Genomic DNA, 18,445 nt, shown 5'->3' on the forward strand with positions numbered 1-18,445 from the left:
TTAAACGTTTCTGCAAGCTTAAGGCAATCTTGTTCAAAGTCTCGCAAAAATTCTGGTTTATCGCAACTAACGTTATGTTTCACGAGCACCATATTTGCAGCCTTGGTTCGGAAGTTGTAGAACAAAACTTATGCAAGCTGAGTGCGCTTTATTAATGCACTTTCTAGTTATCAAATTAACTACAACATTATTTGAAACTTTTTCAACATTTTATCAATAATTCTGTTGTTATATTAATATACCAAGTACAATTTTATCATCATTGCTCTTTTTGTGTTTGAATAAAAATATTTAATAAGATAAACTAGAAGACCTAGATGTAACAGGATATGACGTCAAGTGTTGTTTTTGTTGTTGTTATTTTGTTTTTTGTTTGTACATTCGAAACTAAATTATAAATATGAAGTGGCTGCGAAGCGTGTACATTTTTCTTGTGGTTGTTTTCAAGACAGAGAGTTGAATTAGTCAACGTGTTTTCATGAAGTATTTGGATCTGTGTTTGCTATCGTTCTTATCATGTAAAATTGTACAAGTGAGTTGACAAGTTTTACATTAGGTAAAGCCATTTGTAACGTAAACCCATAACAATTTACGGCAATGCTGTTGTGTTCAAGCTTGTGGAAACGCTGAAGTAGGAAACATGAATTGTTTCAAAGGAAAATTCAAAAGAGTCAGTTAAGAAAATAACAATATTACAGCACACGAAGTAAGAAAACTACTAAACTCTGAGTCTGTTGTTTCATTAGTACATTATACAACATTTATGTGTATTGAATACTAACATTTAACCATTAACCCTATTATTTACAGACTCACACACACACACAAATTAAAAAGAAAATACCGTCAAAATTGTAATTAATCCATCCAACTACTGCTGGGGTATCCAATATGTTATTTATATAAAATAAATTTTTACCTCAACTGGTATTTACAGCGAATACTGTAACAGACAAAGACATAAAATTGTGACTGAATTTGATATCATAAGTAGATTTTCCCGGTAATGAATGATATATAAATAAGGTGGTAACTTGAGAGTTAAGGTTTAAGTAATAATAACCATTGTGGTTATTTCTGTACGTGCTGTAACCACTGAGCTTTCTTTGTTGTTATTTATCAATTTACACATAACTAGTCAAAAACGATCAGGCCAGACCAATACATTATCTTAATATAAAAACGTTATACTAACGTAATTTACCAGAATAATATAATTCAAGCAGGATCCAACTTTAGCCTCACACTTTAGGACTTTGAACCATATGTAAATAATATTGGTATGAGAAGTCTTTATTATGCGAGAAGAAAAGAAAGTATTACAACTATTCAGGTGATATAATGTCGAATTCTCGATAATGTTTAATAAAGAAAAACGTTTTTTTTTCAATACAAACGGGTTATTCTTGTTTATTCAGTAAAAGTAATAAAGTTTAGTTCACTCGATGGTAACTTGAAGTTCTATCGATGGCGTGAGTAACTCTTTCTGTAGTGTGTTTGGAATACTATTATTATATACTCTTCTAATCCTTGAAAATCCTTAAGAGACTAGTTATATAATTCAATGTTAAAAAATAGAATAGGCCTAGTACTAATGTCCAACGACAAGTAAATGAATTATAATGATGCTTAGCCAGCTCGAAAAATAAAAAAGGAATCCATGCCATTACAATTTCTGCTGAGACAAGCCAACTAGTTTATGTACTCATTCTTCATTAATATGACCGATAAACATATCACTGAAAAACTTACTTTAGCTAACTCACTTTTAACATATGATTCAAATAAGTTCCTAAACTCTGGAGAAATTTTCCGTTATTAACGCCAGGCTCATCATATGACATCAAACTTTTTTTCAGCTAAACAATAATATAAACCTCTAGAAACAATGTCTCCCAAGTTTTATAACCATTATGTTATTTTTAATTTGCCTATGCATATCCTCTCGTTCGTGTTAGGCTTAACTGTTTAATAGATTGAAATTTCTTACAAAATAAGAGTAAATTACAATACAATAGGCATAGTCCATTTTAATACATCTTACAAGCGCTTTATAGTTACATGATGACCACAGACGTTGTAAAGTCGCGAAGTAACGAAATGTATCAGAACTAAATGTTGTCATTATTTTGCATTATGCAACGTAATGCCACCAAAATAAATTAGATCGTGTTTTAGAAAAGGGTGTAAGAGTCTTTCAAACACAAAATGTTAATACACTAAGATCATAAAAGTAAGTTCAAATTGGAATGTTGAAATCCATGATCCTATGGATACATCTCTTGTAGTTAATGGAACCAGAAAACAAATGACTATGGTAAACTTGTGGAACTAGGACTGTAACGGATTGACCGCTATACGTTTATTTGAAGACCTGCATTTGTTTCAGTGGAGTTGTCTTTTTTTGTATGTGATGTATATTGCTGGCTGTGTATTGAGCAAGTCCCGCTTATTCTCTAAGTTTGCAGAAGATTCTTTAAAGTATTTGTTTTACGAAAATGCATTAGAACATTGTTGAAATTTCTACAAACTCTACAGCATTATCAATCAGCCACAATTAGCGTGTTATAGGCCTCGGAAACTATAATTGTAATTAACGTCTATTACTTGGAAAACTACAGAATTGGTTTGTTTGTTTTGGAATTTCGCACAAAGCTACTCGAGGGCTATCTGTGCTAGCCGTCCCTAATTTAGCAGTGTAAGACTAGAGGGAAGGCAGCTAGTCATCACCACCCACCGCCAACTCTTGGGCTACTCTTTTACCAACGAATAGTGAGATTGACCGTCACATTATAACGCCCCCACGGCTGGGAGGGCGAGCATGTTTGGCGCGACTCGGGCGCGAACCCACGACCCTCAGATTACGAAGCGCACGCCTTAACGCACTAGGCCATGCCGGGCCCCTACAGAATTGGACCAGGAATGTTAGTAGGTATCGAACATTATAGTCTGTTGAACTTCAGTGAATACAATTTGGACGTTATTATTTCTACGAGGACATTAGGTGTCTTCCTCGGTAAGAAGTGAGCTTGTTAGTGATGTGAAGTCAGCCATGAGTAGACAGCTAGCTAGCTTAAGCGAGGTGCAACAATATCAAATAAGAATTAATTCGCTCGTAGTGGACTTGGATCGTCGATAAAATATTTAGTACTAGAATGGATATGAGACTCAATATTTTCCGTAAATTTGTAAAACTGTTGTATATAAACCATCATTTGTAATAACTATTATTATAAAATGTATTATTTTTTGTTTATATGTTAAAATATATTTGTGTTAAAAAAAAAAAAAAAAATTGTGTGAATCAATCTTGTTGGAAAATACCATAGAGTTTATGTATATTAACATTTAAATTTCATTCTAAATTCAAATTTCCGGTTATCTGAAATAGTAATACGATAATGCACATAACATAATCAATCGGAGACTCGTCCGAAGTAAATATAACACATAACAGGAATATCCAGAATAAGATCCGTGACAAGTCAGATGCTATCCGTGATTAGCAAAGTGCAGTGTTTTGTAGGGGAACGTGGCCCGGCATGGCCAAGCGTGTTAAGGCGTGCGACTCGTAATCTGAGGGTCGCGGGTTCGAATCACCGTCGCGCTAAACATGCTCGCCCTCCCAGCCGTGGGGGTGTATAATGTGACGGTCAATCCCACTATTCGTTGGTAAAGAGTAGCCCAAGAGTTGGCGGTGTGTGGTGATGACTAGCTGCCTTTCCTCTAGTCTTACACTGCTAAATTAGGGACGGCTAGCACAGATAGCCCTCGAGTAGCTTTGTGCGAAATTTCCAAACAAACAAACTTGTAGGGGAACGAAAAGAATAGAACCTCACAAAAATTAAACCTCTTTATAACAAAGAAAAGAATTCGCCAAAAGCGTTAGTAATTGAACAGCTAAAATTCAGATATGCATTATAACAACAAATACTTTATAGGTTTTAATTCCTGTGTACAGTGGAACACAATACATTCTAAGTAAATAAAATAATTGTGAAAATATATAATTGTGTTATAAGTAGCTCTATTAGATGGCGCTACAGTACTCTAACCATTATATATTACATGTACGATTTGAACATCTTTTAATCGTCTTAGAGTAGAACAAGCCTACCTAATTTTCCAAACAATAAATCTGCATACAAACACACCATTCCTACCTTTCTGTTAAAATAACTGGCTGACCCTACCTAATTTGGGTAACTGTTTGTTTGTATTTGCACCGCGAAGAATCGAACTTCTGATTTTAGCGTTTTAAGCTCTCAAACTTAACTCTGACAAACCGGGAGACGGGTGGATTGTAATAGAATATTTATGTTGAACTAAAGTAGAATAACTCTTTACATAAAGACTAGTACAGTAATAATTAATGTGTTGCCAAGGTGTATGAATGGCTTACGTTTTGTCGTTGTTCAAATATTTTTATTTATGTGTTTGTTATGTCAATTGAACTAGTTTTTAATTTAACCATTTCAGATTTTAACTTTCAAGTACACGTGTTATATCATAGTCTTACAAAGCTTCTTAGAAGGAATAAATTAATTTTTGTTCTAAAAAATAATAATAGTATTTCAAATAAAGTTGAGAAGCAGTCTAGTAAAAATATAGGGTTTTTTTTTTTATAATCTGTGCCCGTGTGGTAAATTATATTATTGATAAATATTTGATCAAAGTTCATGTACGTGGAAGGAGACCAGTGTCAAGGTTTCTTTGCCTGCCACGCGCATGTGAATTTGAACTTGTAATGGTATACTGAGGTTCTCGCCACAGAACGTTATCAAAAAAATACTTTATATATCTTAAACTCTAATGTTGAAGAGTCGTGTCTTTTTACTTTGTTTTTGAGATTAAAAGGTTTCTTTTTCTATACTATAGCAAGGAACTTGTAGTTATTTTGATATTTATAGGTTCATTTGACGGAGCAAAAGTTTGAATAAAGAATATACGCGAGGCTATTTAACATATCACTGAACTTGTTTTTAATGGTTTGTTCAAATGTCTTTGATTTATTTCTACCTTATTTAACTAATTTAGTCTCACGAGTTATATGCGGAGATTTGTTGGAAGCATTAGATTTGAATATCGTACTTGTAAATGATGTTAATTTTAATATTAAGTTGAAATATGCTTAGATGAGAACACAGTAAATCTGTAATTACTAAAATCTCAAAGTACTAAATCTGGTACATAAAAAATTATGTTCTAATTATCAGATTTTCATAAAAACACAACTCACGGTTAGATTTTTACAAAAATAAATATCATATAAAGACGTAAAGATTTAAAGGTAAAAAATGTTTTAGTTTAACTTTTATTATATATATATATATAAAGCTATTTAAACAGCTCACAATAAAGCTAGCTATAAGTGATAAATTTCATGACAGAAATACGTTAAGTATTTGATATTTTATTTTTAGCGAAGTCTTCTGTTCCAACAGTGCACGTGGATGATCGGTTGACCTTGTCTCCATGAGGATAAATTCTCTCTTTCCTTGCTACACGCGAGCCAGTGTGTTTGTGAGAGTGTGTGTGATTGTGGCGGGAAGTACAAGATGAAATCTTCCGGCAACAACCTTCTCTTATCACAAAAAACAAACAAACCTGTTTCTTCGAACTGATACGAATGTTAGTTAGGTACCCTTCACAGGAAAAGTATGTGCAGTAGGTTGATTTATATCACATACACACAAAATAATAGGCAGTTCCACTTGAATTAATAAAGCAAGATGTTAATGGTCTGGGTTAAAATAAAAAGTTATGTTAGTCTTAGCTTACATCTGGAAAGTTTTACCTTTTTCTTTGTTTTTAATAACGTGAATTTACTTTTTACAGTTCTTCAGATCTCGTCTTTCGTTTTTGATGAGAAAAAGACTTTAGTCGGACCAAAGCTCACGAAATCTCTTCCTTATTTATCTTGGTTAATTTGGAGACTGGTTAAGGTCTAACAAAGAGGAATCTATATCCAGTATTTGTACTTTAACAGGATAAAAGACGTAGACACACCTAAAAACTACTAAATACCATATGGAGTTGAAATTCATCATGTTTGCACCTGAAAGAAAACTCCAAAATACTGACATTTTTCACATCTCAAGGTGCATATAATACCATAGTAAAATACAAAGACTAATTCATCAGATATAATGTGCAATAATGCAAGGAAAGTCATCCACTTTTAGGTTTTTTTCTTTCCAAATGTGGAAACTGAGCATAATACAAAGAGTACCGTTACAGTGAAATCTATATATGTATAAAGCCTCATGAGATACAAATGGTTCAATGTTTTAATTGTAGAGATGAACAGTATTATGCCCTTGACTACTGCAAGAGAAATATAGATCAAAGTTCTAATAAACGAAATTTGAAAGATAATGCTGGTGAAAAGCAATGCCGGTGTCTGTCTGTTAGATTTCTATTGATTTCAAGCGTGGAACAGTTTTCAGCTTTGGGTAAAACTGCACGTTGTGTCTGATGAGTTAGTATTAAGAACAGTTGTTTTGGTTAATCTGTTATTTTTAGCAGATATCTTAAATTGTCTATAAGCACCCTTCATAGATTTCAGTTCCGTAGAGAGTAATGTTTATATGTTTATATCACTATTCTGAACGGCATTGGTCAACTAATGATCACGTGCCCATTAGTCGTCTCTCAAGCACTTCTGGGTTGTACCTATTCATTTTCAACAAACATCTTTAAGAGTTTTTCTTGAGGCTTGTTAGTGGCATTTTAATGAATAATTCCAAAATTGTTTGTTTGTTTTTGAATTTCGCACAAAGCTACTCGAGGGCTATCTGTGTTAGTCGTCCCTAATTTAGTAGTGTAAGACGAGAGGGAAGGCAGTTAGTCATCACCACCCACAGCCAACTCGGGGTACTCTTTTACCAACGAATAGTGGGATTGACGGTCATATTATAACGCCCCCACGGCTGAAAGGGCGAGCATGTTTGGCGCGATGGGGATGCGAACCCGCGACCCTCAGATTCCAAAATTATTAGATAGACCAGTCTAATGATTAAGAGTTATCCTGGATTTTCTGTGATAGATTGCTTGGTGTTATCATGAGTGAATTTAGCAAGCTTAGCTTCCTCTGTGTTGGTATTTGGGTAATTAGGTGGTATACCCTGGAGGGTCAGTTGCACTAGACCTCTTCCTCCTTGTTTTTGTTTGTTTTTTTTTGAATTTCGCACAAAGCTACTCGAGGCCTATCTGCGCTAGCCGTCACCACCCACCTCCAACTCTTGGGCTACTCTTTTACCAACGAATAGTGGGATTGACCGTCACATTATAACGCCACAACGGCTGAAAGGGCGAGCATGTTTGGTGCGACCAGGATTCGAACCCGCGACCCTCGGATTACGAGTCGAATGCCTTAACACGCTTGGCCATGCCGAGCCTATTTAGCAAGCTGGAAGCAAGATGGATGGCTTGTTGTTTTTCGTTGTCCGTTTGCTTGACAGATTCGGTTTGATATGTATCCCACAGCACCTTCTCGTTGTAATAATCATTTCTGAGGTCACAAACATAAAAATGGGGTACATTTTATTAATCCTATGGCTCTAGATATGTATGTACTGATGTCAAGACATTGTTGGGTTGCTGGAACAGTTCTTTTAGAAATTGCATTTGCAAAAGTTATCGACACCATAACTGAAGTTGCCCTTGCTTGAAATTCACTCAGTGATAAAAACTTAGCTAACTGGACTGACAGTTTGACTATATATTCCTAGAATTGGCTCATTCTGTTTCCCAAGGTCTCATCTGACCTTCCAAAACGTTGCTGTTAAGTTATTCGTACTATAGACAATTTGTCATCTATATATCTAAGTTCTGTGACAGCCATAGCTTTTGAAAAAAATTATTAGCCTGATATCAGTGTCCCGGACAGATCATTAAATTTATTCTACATTATTCCTATGTCACCTGCAACAAAATTCTACTGTACAAACTTTCATCGAGTTTTTTTTTTATGTCTGTTTTGTTTTTTTAAATTTATTGTGCTCTTCCAGGTTTCGTTTCCGTTTCGCCAATTCTTCTCCCATTGTTTTACTCCCATTTTCTTGGTTATTTTACTGTCATGTTCTTCGCTTTCTCCCCGTCTTCAGTCATCGTTATCTGGACTAAGACGTGTATAACCACTTCCAATTGTTTAATTTTCAGTTCTACTCCTTTACTAACTTTTATATAGCAGATTTCAACGTGGGTCTTTTGGAATTCGCTACTGTGAGACACATACACACACACATAATTATACATTTATAGTTCAACTACTGTACACTAACACAATTTGTCGCTACTCTAGTTCACCAGTTTTATCCAGGATAGTTTGACAATGTTATTTTTAGAATACGTGGGTTTAGTTTACCAGTTTTATCCGGGGAAGTTTGACAATGTTTCTTTCAGCGTGCTTGGGGAAGATGAATACTGAAGACGTGGAGCCATATGGGTATGGAAAGGACTGCATTTTACACATTCAAGATTCCTAGAAAACAATAGATAGAAAGCAGTAACTTCTGATGAAGTTAGGTTCTAGTGGTAATCACCCATCATCATCCACACATCAAACCCCAGCTCTCCTCTAGACGCAAAAAAAATGAAACTTCCGTCTTCTGCAACAGGCACCACGTTGTCATATTCACAAAATGAGATACATAGAATAGCTTAGTTTCCTCAGCCAGTCAGAATGTAAGTAACGCTGAAATAATAAAACATCCTTCCAGAAGAAAGTATTAGCACAGAGACTACAAAACTAGCTTAACAATTTTACGTCTTCTTCAGTCTCTCACAGCCTTCTGGGTGATTTGCTCATACAGCTTGGGTGATATTCAATTGTGAAATTTCCCTAAGGACACACGTGTTCAAGAAATTATTTAGTGTGAAGTGACCTTAAGAGATGTGAAAGGTCGGTAAGTTTTTAATAAACAAGTTTTAACCTGTTTTTTTCGGTTTTATATATCATAACTTCGGCCGGTTCTGTGTTATAACGTACTCAAAGAATAGATTAGATTACTCACATTTCCGTTCTGCATATCCTTGCGTATCTTTCTATGTTCTGTCAATTTTGTGTTAAAATTTCTTCCAGGTAAAACTGAGTTACTTCCAAACCAGTGGGATAGGATTCCTTAATAACAGGAGATTCTTCAAGATATCGTTAATGGAGTATGATAATTCTGAGTTCCCTAACTTCTGTACCCCGCTGATTCAGCGGTAAGTCTATGGATTTACTGCGCTAAAATGAGGGGTTCGATTCCTCTCGGTGGACTCAGCAGGTCGCTTGAAGTGGCCTTGTTATAAGAAAACACACAAACTCTAATTTCTGTGACTTTGACTTGGGTTAAGAAAGACTGGACATAAATGTACAAAGAAACAACCATTATTTGTAATAAAAAACAACCGAAGTAACGTGTGCAGGATGATATCTTTACTGCATAAATAACTCTCTAAACTCTATTAACAAATTATAAATTGGACAACGCTAAAAAAAAACACTTAAGCTTTACTTTCTAAACTGAGGGATCGAACACGACAGAGAGATAAATCTAACTAAGATATTATAGTATTATATATCAAATTCTATGACACTGCATTCTCAGGAAGCGTACGCCATCTATGTAATTTCTGGTCAGCCCCGTTGAAACAGGAGGTCGTAACCTCATGAATATTAATTAGCTCATTTTACAATGAGAGAAGCAATCACGATTCAGTTTACGCTATGAAAATAAACTGACTGGACACGAGATACAATGAAACGTAATTTTTATGGTACCATAAAACAAAGACACTGGGTACTTTCCTGGGCACTAGACAACCACTTTCTACAAGATATGTAAATGGAATCCCCAGGTGGGTCAGCGTAAGCCTTCAGATCTGCAATGCTAAAATTATGGGTTCGATTCCTCTCGGGGACACAGCAGATAGTCGGTGTGGCTTTGCTATAAGAAATGACATACATATACATAAATCGATGAACTGTTTTCTTCCAACAATATATTTTTCTGTTGATCTGTTCACTGTGAGAACTAGCTAGAACTTATGTGACTTGTTTTCCATACTCACATATAGGGAACTACAGATTTACCCATAATTAGGGCGTTTCCTGGTGATTTATTTTTCTCTTACAATATAGTAAGGGCTCTCTATATCCTTTAGATATCACTTTAAAATGCAATGTTGTCGTTGACATATACAATATAATATACAACACTGCAGTATTTCCCTGTGGGCAAAGCAGATTATAATATATATATATATATATCTTTTCTTTAATGTATATATGCACAGTTATTAAATAGTTGGTTTGCTGTATAATACTGAATAATGAATTCTACAAAATATTACAACATTATTCTCAGACCTGAATTAATTTAGAATACTACATGGTGAAGTAAAGGGGACTTAAAACCCTATATAGAATAGATTATTATATGCCATATAACAACAAAAACAAAAAATTAATTAGACAGAAAATAACGGTTTTATTTGGACTATACATTTATGTGAAAACTCAAAGAATCAGATAAAAAGATAAATGTTGAAACCTCTTTTATTGAAAAAAGAATGATACAGAAAGCATGCAGCACACCTGCATACTAAAACATCACCTAACATACTACTTGAGAATACTGCTTCAACATCCTTGCACAATGTGCAATATTGCAGAAAAAACATATACAAAATAGGTATTATTTGTTTGAGAATGACAAAGGAACAAAAGCAGCTAGAAATAATTTAATTTAATGGCTTTCTTGACCATGTGTGTAAGTGTAGCTTGAATATATATAGAATAAAGAATGATTTCAAAATAAATGGAATAATATTACAAGAAGATAGAGAGGTGTGGTATATTCATGTGGCATCACAATGCAGACAGACTTCAGTTATGGTTTTATGAAACAACTTCTGCTAATTGTGTCTGTAACACAACGAACAATTTATATAAATCAAAGTTATAAATTAACTCATTTAACAATGTAACTAATTTAATATACCAAAGTAACTGGTATGTGGTGGTCATTATAGAGTACTTCACAGAATGGGCTAATGTATATCCATTGGTTAATAGTTCTCAGAGTTTGTTATTCACATGTTGGTAGAATAGTTCAATTAGCTGCACCTGAATAAATTCATCTAGATTTCAAAGTTAACTTCATTAGCTAGCTATTTACTTATTTGTGCAAAGTACTTAGTAGGCAAAGATGCACTAGTGCAAAGTGCTTAGTAGACAAAGGTGCACTATTTGTCCTAGCATCCCCAGCCTAATGGTGTGATGCAAAGTTTGCTAATCCCATCTGAATTGGCAGAGAAGAACACTTCTCTCACGTAATTGTAACATACTGCTCACTGTTTATGTGATTCATGGTCTGCCACAAGGGCATTGTGCCACAGTACCTCAATAATATGTGGAGTGTATAATGTATGCATTGCCTAATGTGTATGAATTTGTTCACCAACAGCTAGGAATGATTAGCATATGGCAGTTAAGGAATAATCATTCCAACATAGAATGGGATATGGCTTTGGTATACACTAGCAGCTCAAATGCAACATGGTTCTTACTCAACAGGTTCTTATCTTAAACTCCCAACAAAATGATGCAATGAAATAAAAACTATGGACATAAAGACATCTGTAACATGCCAACAAACTGAGGCCATATGTTACTGATGGACCTCTTGTGCACTGACTATATCAGGAGTCACAGGTCAAGACAAGTTTATCAGAAGATGATGGGAGTTTTGTATCATATCATCTTGTTCAGTTGATGAAGATGAGTCACATGAGGAAACATTTGAAGAAAAGATGCAAGGCAGTTCTTCAACCAATCATTAGCATGTTTATTGTTAACCTCAAACCTACACAATGTGTTGTCTGTGCTTTAAGATTTAAGATTTACCATTGAGTCACCAGAGGGCTATTAAAATATACAGGTAGCCAGTTACTATAGTACTGATGATGAGCTGCAGGTAGCATGTTTGAAACTATTAATATATGTATCAATCTGTAATGTTGATATGTACATATACGTGCATGAATAAACATGTGTTTGGTTTTGCACACGAATACAGAAATTACATAAAGTCATTTATGACTATTGTATGACACAAATAAATTAATTGCACTTTGAACACAACTGTGAAACAACAGATAAATGAAAGTAAAGGATTTGATATAAATGTTATGACTTTGAGATATAAAGTGTGATTACTGGCCTGTGGTATATAAAGTGTGATTACCGGCCTGTGGTATATAAAGTGTGATTACTGGCCTGTGGTATATTATTTGAAAGTATGTGATATTCTCATTAACTCTGGTAATAGAATGTTTCAGTTTCCCAACTGAAATATTTGGCAGGTAGTGAATTTTCATGGAAGAAACAACAGGAAGGAAAAGGCTCATATTACATCTGGAAAAAAACAAACAAACACGATTTAACCTGGAGTTAACCTGGAGTTTTTCACATAACTGGAGCAATTCAAAATATTTGTCATTAAGTAAGATTGTATGTAGAAAATTAAATCTGCAAGTAGAAGTCGTGTCATATCAACTTACTATTCCAAGTGTTTTATTTGGTTGTGACTGAATATTTTCACTGATACAGGATGAAGTATTTTGGTAAACAGTGTCTGGAAGTGCAGACATAATGTACAACGGGAGATAAAAAGTAGTGAGTCACACCTGTGCAATACTTGTTCGTAGTAACCTTTAGTTTGGTTTTTCGTTTTCGAGCAAAGTCTTATATCGAACTATCTGCTGTATCCACCGTATGAAATCTAACCTCTCATTTCAAACTATCACTGTCCCATTTTTAACCTGAACTAAGCTCGTGTTTCACAAGAGACTGATAGGAAATGGAATGTCATTGTTAATGACTGTTTGTTTTGTTTTGAATTTCGCGTAAAGCTACATAAGGGCTATCTGCGCTGGCCGTCCCTAATTTAGCAGTGTAAGACTAAGGGGAAGGCAAGTAATCATCACGTCCTACCGCCAAGTCTTGGACTACTTGTTTACTAAAGAATAATGAAATTAAACGTCACATAATAACGACCACATGGCTGAAAGGGCGAGCACGTTTGGTGTGACGGGGATTCGAACCCGCGACCCTCAGGTTACAAGTCGAGTACCTTTACCACCTGGCCATACGGGGCTAGTGTTAACAATTTCCTAAAGTTAGAAAATGGAGGTTATGCCTATATAATGTCTGAAGTATTGCCACATTTGATACCACTAAACCTTGGTTCTCTTTAAAAGGAATGTGACTGAGTTCCAGAATATCTGTTGTCTTGGTTATGATGACAATTGTAAGAACAGTTGAATGCTGGTCAAGTACGTGACCCAATGAAGCCTGGTTGGTTGGGACATCCTCAGGAGGAAGGGATATACTGTCTACAGGTGATATTTCAAGATGAAAAACCCTTTCCTCTACTTTCACCAATTATTTATCTTCCACGTAATATTCGTAACAATGTTTTGTTTTTTTCTATGTCTGTATATGTATATTTATTAATGAAGTGTATTAATAGGATCTTAGTGATAGTGTACAATTTAAATAATGCGGGGCTGTGTTTCTTTGTTCGTAGTTAAGCAGGAGGCTACACAATGGGCTATATGTGCTCTGCCAACCACAGGTATCAAAATACGGTTTCCAGCGTTAGAAGTACGAAGATATGCCGCTAGGGGTGGTGGTGTAGTAAGTTAAATATTTCATGTTATTATGTACATTTTCTCGTTTATTATTATTTTCATTCCAACATAAGGATTTCAAAAAACAAAGTTCTGTAAGTTCAAATTGCACGAAAAAGATATGATGTTTTAAAGAAATTTAGAACTGTTGAAATGCTCTGTTTAAAACTGCAGGAAACCAGGTTTATTATTAACTTTTTAGATAGTCGAATACAATATACTTTTCAAACTTTAAATGTACTAACTTTCAGGTTAAGTAATTATTACAGTCTTCAACAAACAAGTTTTAAGATTAACATAAAAACGTGTCAGAAAATTTGAAAGACGATTAAACTTTATCAATTTGCCTAATGTTATTGAATTTCATGAAGAAAGTTCGTTTGAAGTTAAGCACATAACTATTCAACGGGCTATCTGCACTCTGCCCGTCGCGGATATCGAAACCCAGTTTCTAGCATTGTAAGTCCGCAGAAACATCGCTGGGGGTATAAAAATAAGATTCTTACCAAATTGTGAGAAAAGGTGTTTACAAAAATTATAGGCCCGGCATGGCTAGGTGGGTTAAGGCATGCAGCTCTTAATCTGAGGGTAGCGGGTTCGCATCCCCGTCGCATCAAAAATGCTCGCATTTTCAGTCGTGAAGGCGTTATAATGTTACAATCAATCTCACTATTCGTTGGTAAAAGAGTAGCCCAAGAGTTGGCGGTGGGTGGTGATGACTAGCTGCCTTCCCTCTAGTCTCACACTGCTAAATTAGGTATGGCTAGCGCAGATAGCCCTCGAGTAACTTTGCGCGAAATTCAAAAACAAACAAACAAAAATTATATTCTAAAACCTAAAAAAAAACGTCTGCTTAAAATTAAGCATAAAACTACATAATGGGCGATCTGTATATTGAAAGCCGGTAGGCCTATCATGGCCAGTTAGTTAGGGCACTTGACTCGTAAGCTGAGGGTCGCAGGTTCGGATTCCTTTGACACTAAACATTCTCGCCCTTTCAGCTATTGAGACATTATAATCTGACAGTTAATATCACTATCTTTAGTAGAAGAGTAGCCTTAGAGTTGGCGGTGATAACTAGCTTCCTTCCCTCTAGTCTTACACTGCTAAATTAGGGACTGCTAGCATAGATGGCGCTAGCGTAGGTTTGCGTCCTGATGCACGCTCTGTATGTGTGTGTGTTTATATATATGTATAAATCAAAACACTATAATAAACCATAAACTCTACATTCCAGTGATTGTGGAAAGCTAAGTTGAAATGAAACACAAAGGGGCATCATGTAGAAAACATCGTGAAGTATAGAAACAATATCATTCTTCTTACTTCCCTCTATTCTTTTACAAGCATATTTGTTTATAAATATACAATAATATATAATAATACAAATGTATCATAATATTATAAGGTATTTACTAGAATTTTTTTTATGTATACGTAATATATTTGTTCTTGCAATTTAAATACGTTTTTTTCTGTACCTGAACCTATTTACCAGACGTTACCATAACAACAATAACATCATCGTAAAAACTTGTTTACTCCGGTTCCAAGAATCTACATAGACGCCACATCGTGGTACTTTTCCAAACCATAGCTCAGACTTGTTTACGCTTTTTACCAGCAAAGAATTACGTAGATACCTGTTATCTCCTGTTTGATGACAACATTACTTGAAATTTTAGAGTTGTTACATGTAAAAAACGCGTTATTTTACCGTGTTTATGAATAAGGCAGAGAATAAAGTCCACTGCACAAATGTGTTTTCATCACGCAAACATTGTTGGTGACGTCAAATCATAAGCAAATATTTTGATGTCATATTTAAATTTTCAGTTATTCGTGGGATATGACGAAGATAATTTATTTTTTTTTAATATAATATTATATTAAATATATTGAAACTACTAAAAAGTTAAAAATTATTATTTAAACTAATAGTTTTGTGCCTAATTCAAAATCCGAATGTTAACTTCACTAACGTAACAAAACACTAACAATGTAAGAGGTTCATTAAATGAAAGTTTTACTGTATTTAACTTATGTCCAAGTATTGTTTTTGAAATCAAACATATATGCATAAAAGTAAAAACGAATAATAAAATCTTAATATATTCACCCGCCCATTACACATATAGTTCATTGCTTTATTAATTTTTATACTTAAACACACATATTGATAATAAAATACATAATCCATTGGAATAGGCTAAGTGAATGTATATTAGTTTGAAATAAATATTTTTACTGAGAAAATGTTAAGATATCGATAGTTTTCAACTAAGATCCAACCTGTTCACACCGTTTACGATCACTGTCACCTTTCTTTACGTGCTAAACCTTATTCTGGAGTGACGCAGCAAATTCGTGTTATTCAGACGTCAAAGAAGAGGCAAATTCGTTGCGTCCAATCAGGAATGCTATGACGTTAGTGATGTGTGAAGAGACAAATACTGCGCTAACAAAGAAATAATTCTACAGAACATCTGCTTAACATTTTCCAAAATTAATCAGTATTTTTAATGTAAACTGAAACGAAAGTGTGCTTCTTTTACTTTTACGAAAAATTTGTTTAATGTAATTCAGATATCTTTCAAAATATAGAATGTTGTTTAAGTAATCCTTTGTCACGTGATGTTAAGCGGATGAACAAATTATATAAAGTTATAAATACAGCACACTTACTGCGTAGATTTTATTTTAGAATTCGGTTGTCATGTGTGTTGCATAGGTTGAGCTGGAAAGCAGAACTAAAGTTGTTTAATGTTTATTGTGCAATTGTTTTACTATTAAGTGAATCACTTAGGGCAAGTAGCCCTTGCAGCAAGACGGCGTCGTATCGAGCTTATGCGGCTGTGGACTATTTCACTAGTAATCCCTCGCCATGTTTGATAACTTCACCAGGTATGGAATCACCGTACATGTATGACGGCTCTCTCCATGAACTTGAAGATTCTAAGCCTAACGTAAACATTAGTAGTACTGTGGCACCTGTGAACATTGATTGTTGTGAGTCAGATCTAACTGAACTTAACACACCCGAGTTTTCTTTTAATTTACAAAACTTTATTAACACTAAAATTTCTAGGAAAGATTGTTTAAACAGCTCGTTTTTTGAAATCTTTAATAGTGCAAAATCTCCGATTAGTATTGGAACAGATACAACGCCTACCCAGCTTAACACCATAGAGTTACTGGCCGCCGAACAGGCTCAGTCTGACGCAAATTCCTTCCCGGTTATGCCTCATCAGACGACTCTTGGATCTGAGCGTTACGGGGCTGAACTTGGCATCAGTATTAAACAAGAACCTATAGACTTTGACAATTTTGATAAATTTCTTGACCTGGAACTACTCGGTGATTTCTCCAGTGCCAAAGACCGACTTCAGCGTTCAGAAACTGCCGTCAGAACCACGGCTGCTGTGGAGACGTCTACCTATCCAAGGCCTATAACTACCACCGCGTCGCTGCTGGACAGCTTCGACGGTGCAAGTCTAAGGAAGGATTTGAATGAAGGTATGCAGAACAGTCTAGATAGCTGTTCTAGTAGTAGCAGTAGTTACCGAACAATACCTCACGGTAAAAATAAATGTAAAAAACTAGTAGACAAGAACAGTGAAGAGTACAGACGTCGACGAGAACGTAATAACATAGCAGTCAGAAAATCTCGTGAGAAAGCCAAGCAACGCAGTCGCGAAACTGAACGCAAAGTTTCTGAACTCGTTCGCGAAAACGACTCCTTACGTAGCAGGGTGGAACTGTTGACCAAAGAACTGAGTGTGTTGCGTTCATTGCTCACTAATGTTGGAGTACCCCAAGAAAATGTGGACACTGAAATTGCTAAGATTGACCAGTTCAATCGTATCCAATCCCGTCTCACTAATATCTGATTCTATCCGTAAAGAACACATTTGTCTCTGTGGACCACTGTTAATTTTATGTCGATTAGACTGTTGCTTTAACCTGTTGAACTTTTCTGCGTTTTGTATGCCTACAGATAATGGTTTGAGGAGTTCTGTTGCTCCGATAATTTTACTTGCTTATGTGATAATAATTGCCTATTACATTGTAAAGAGTAAAATTATTAGATATTTGTTCTTTTTTAAAACGGATGTGCGGATAGGTATTTCATATAATCACTACTAAGAAATGTTACTTATACTGATAAAAAGATTATATTAAAGGTTCATGAGTATTTTATAAAATGTTGGATGTAGAGGTCGCTGAACGTGTGGTTGCTGGTGTAACCCATTAGTTCAGCTTATTAAATATTAAAACTTTGTACAGCGAATTGAGTATTCCTTTTTTCTGTGCTAACAAAGTGTCACGGATCTTCTGACTTTACGTAAAACTACTGGGGTTCATCGGCATTTATACAAATTTTTAAATTCTTCATAACCTCCAAATTGGTTGTGGGTCTATGAATTCATTAATAGAATGGTCATTAATAAACAAGTTACATAATAAATTTTTAAAAAAAAGGCTGTTGAGTGTTTTATTACGTTACGTAAAACATCAATTTTACGAAGTGTAGTTAGTTATTCGTGGTGAGTTTTTGTTTAATATACAATAAATGAGAATACTGAGTAAAAGTTTTGCATTAATTGTCGCAAGGAGAATAAGCGAACGTGTTGGAACATTCCGACAGTGAACAGTATTAGCTTTTAAATTCATATTACTTGGAACCGTAGAATAGTATATCACAAGTCAAGATTTCCTAGAATCTTTCACATAAGAACATACAAGTCGTAATGTAAGTGAT

At 34.9% G+C, this 18,445-nt stretch overlaps 1 protein-coding gene across 1 annotated transcript; it reads left to right on the forward strand.

Moving 5' to 3' along the window:
- Positions 1-16,381: 16,381 nt before the first annotated feature.
- On the forward strand, positions 16,382-17,974 carry LOC143251027 (uncharacterized). Its single transcript, XM_076502309.1, has 2 exons — positions 16,382-16,587; positions 16,814-17,974. Exons 1-2 carry the CDS (start codon positions 16,568-16,570, stop codon positions 17,571-17,573), a joined length of 780 nt encoding a protein of 259 aa, XP_076358424.1. The 5' UTR covers positions 16,382-16,567; the 3' UTR covers positions 17,574-17,974.
- The last annotated feature ends 471 nt before the right edge of the window (positions 17,975-18,445 follow it).

Source organism: Tachypleus tridentatus, chromosome 5 (genome assembly GCF_004210375.1).
Source record: "Tachypleus tridentatus isolate NWPU-2018 chromosome 5, ASM421037v1, whole genome shotgun sequence".
Classification (NCBI taxonomy): Eukaryota; Metazoa; Arthropoda; class Merostomata; order Xiphosura; family Limulidae; genus Tachypleus; species Tachypleus tridentatus.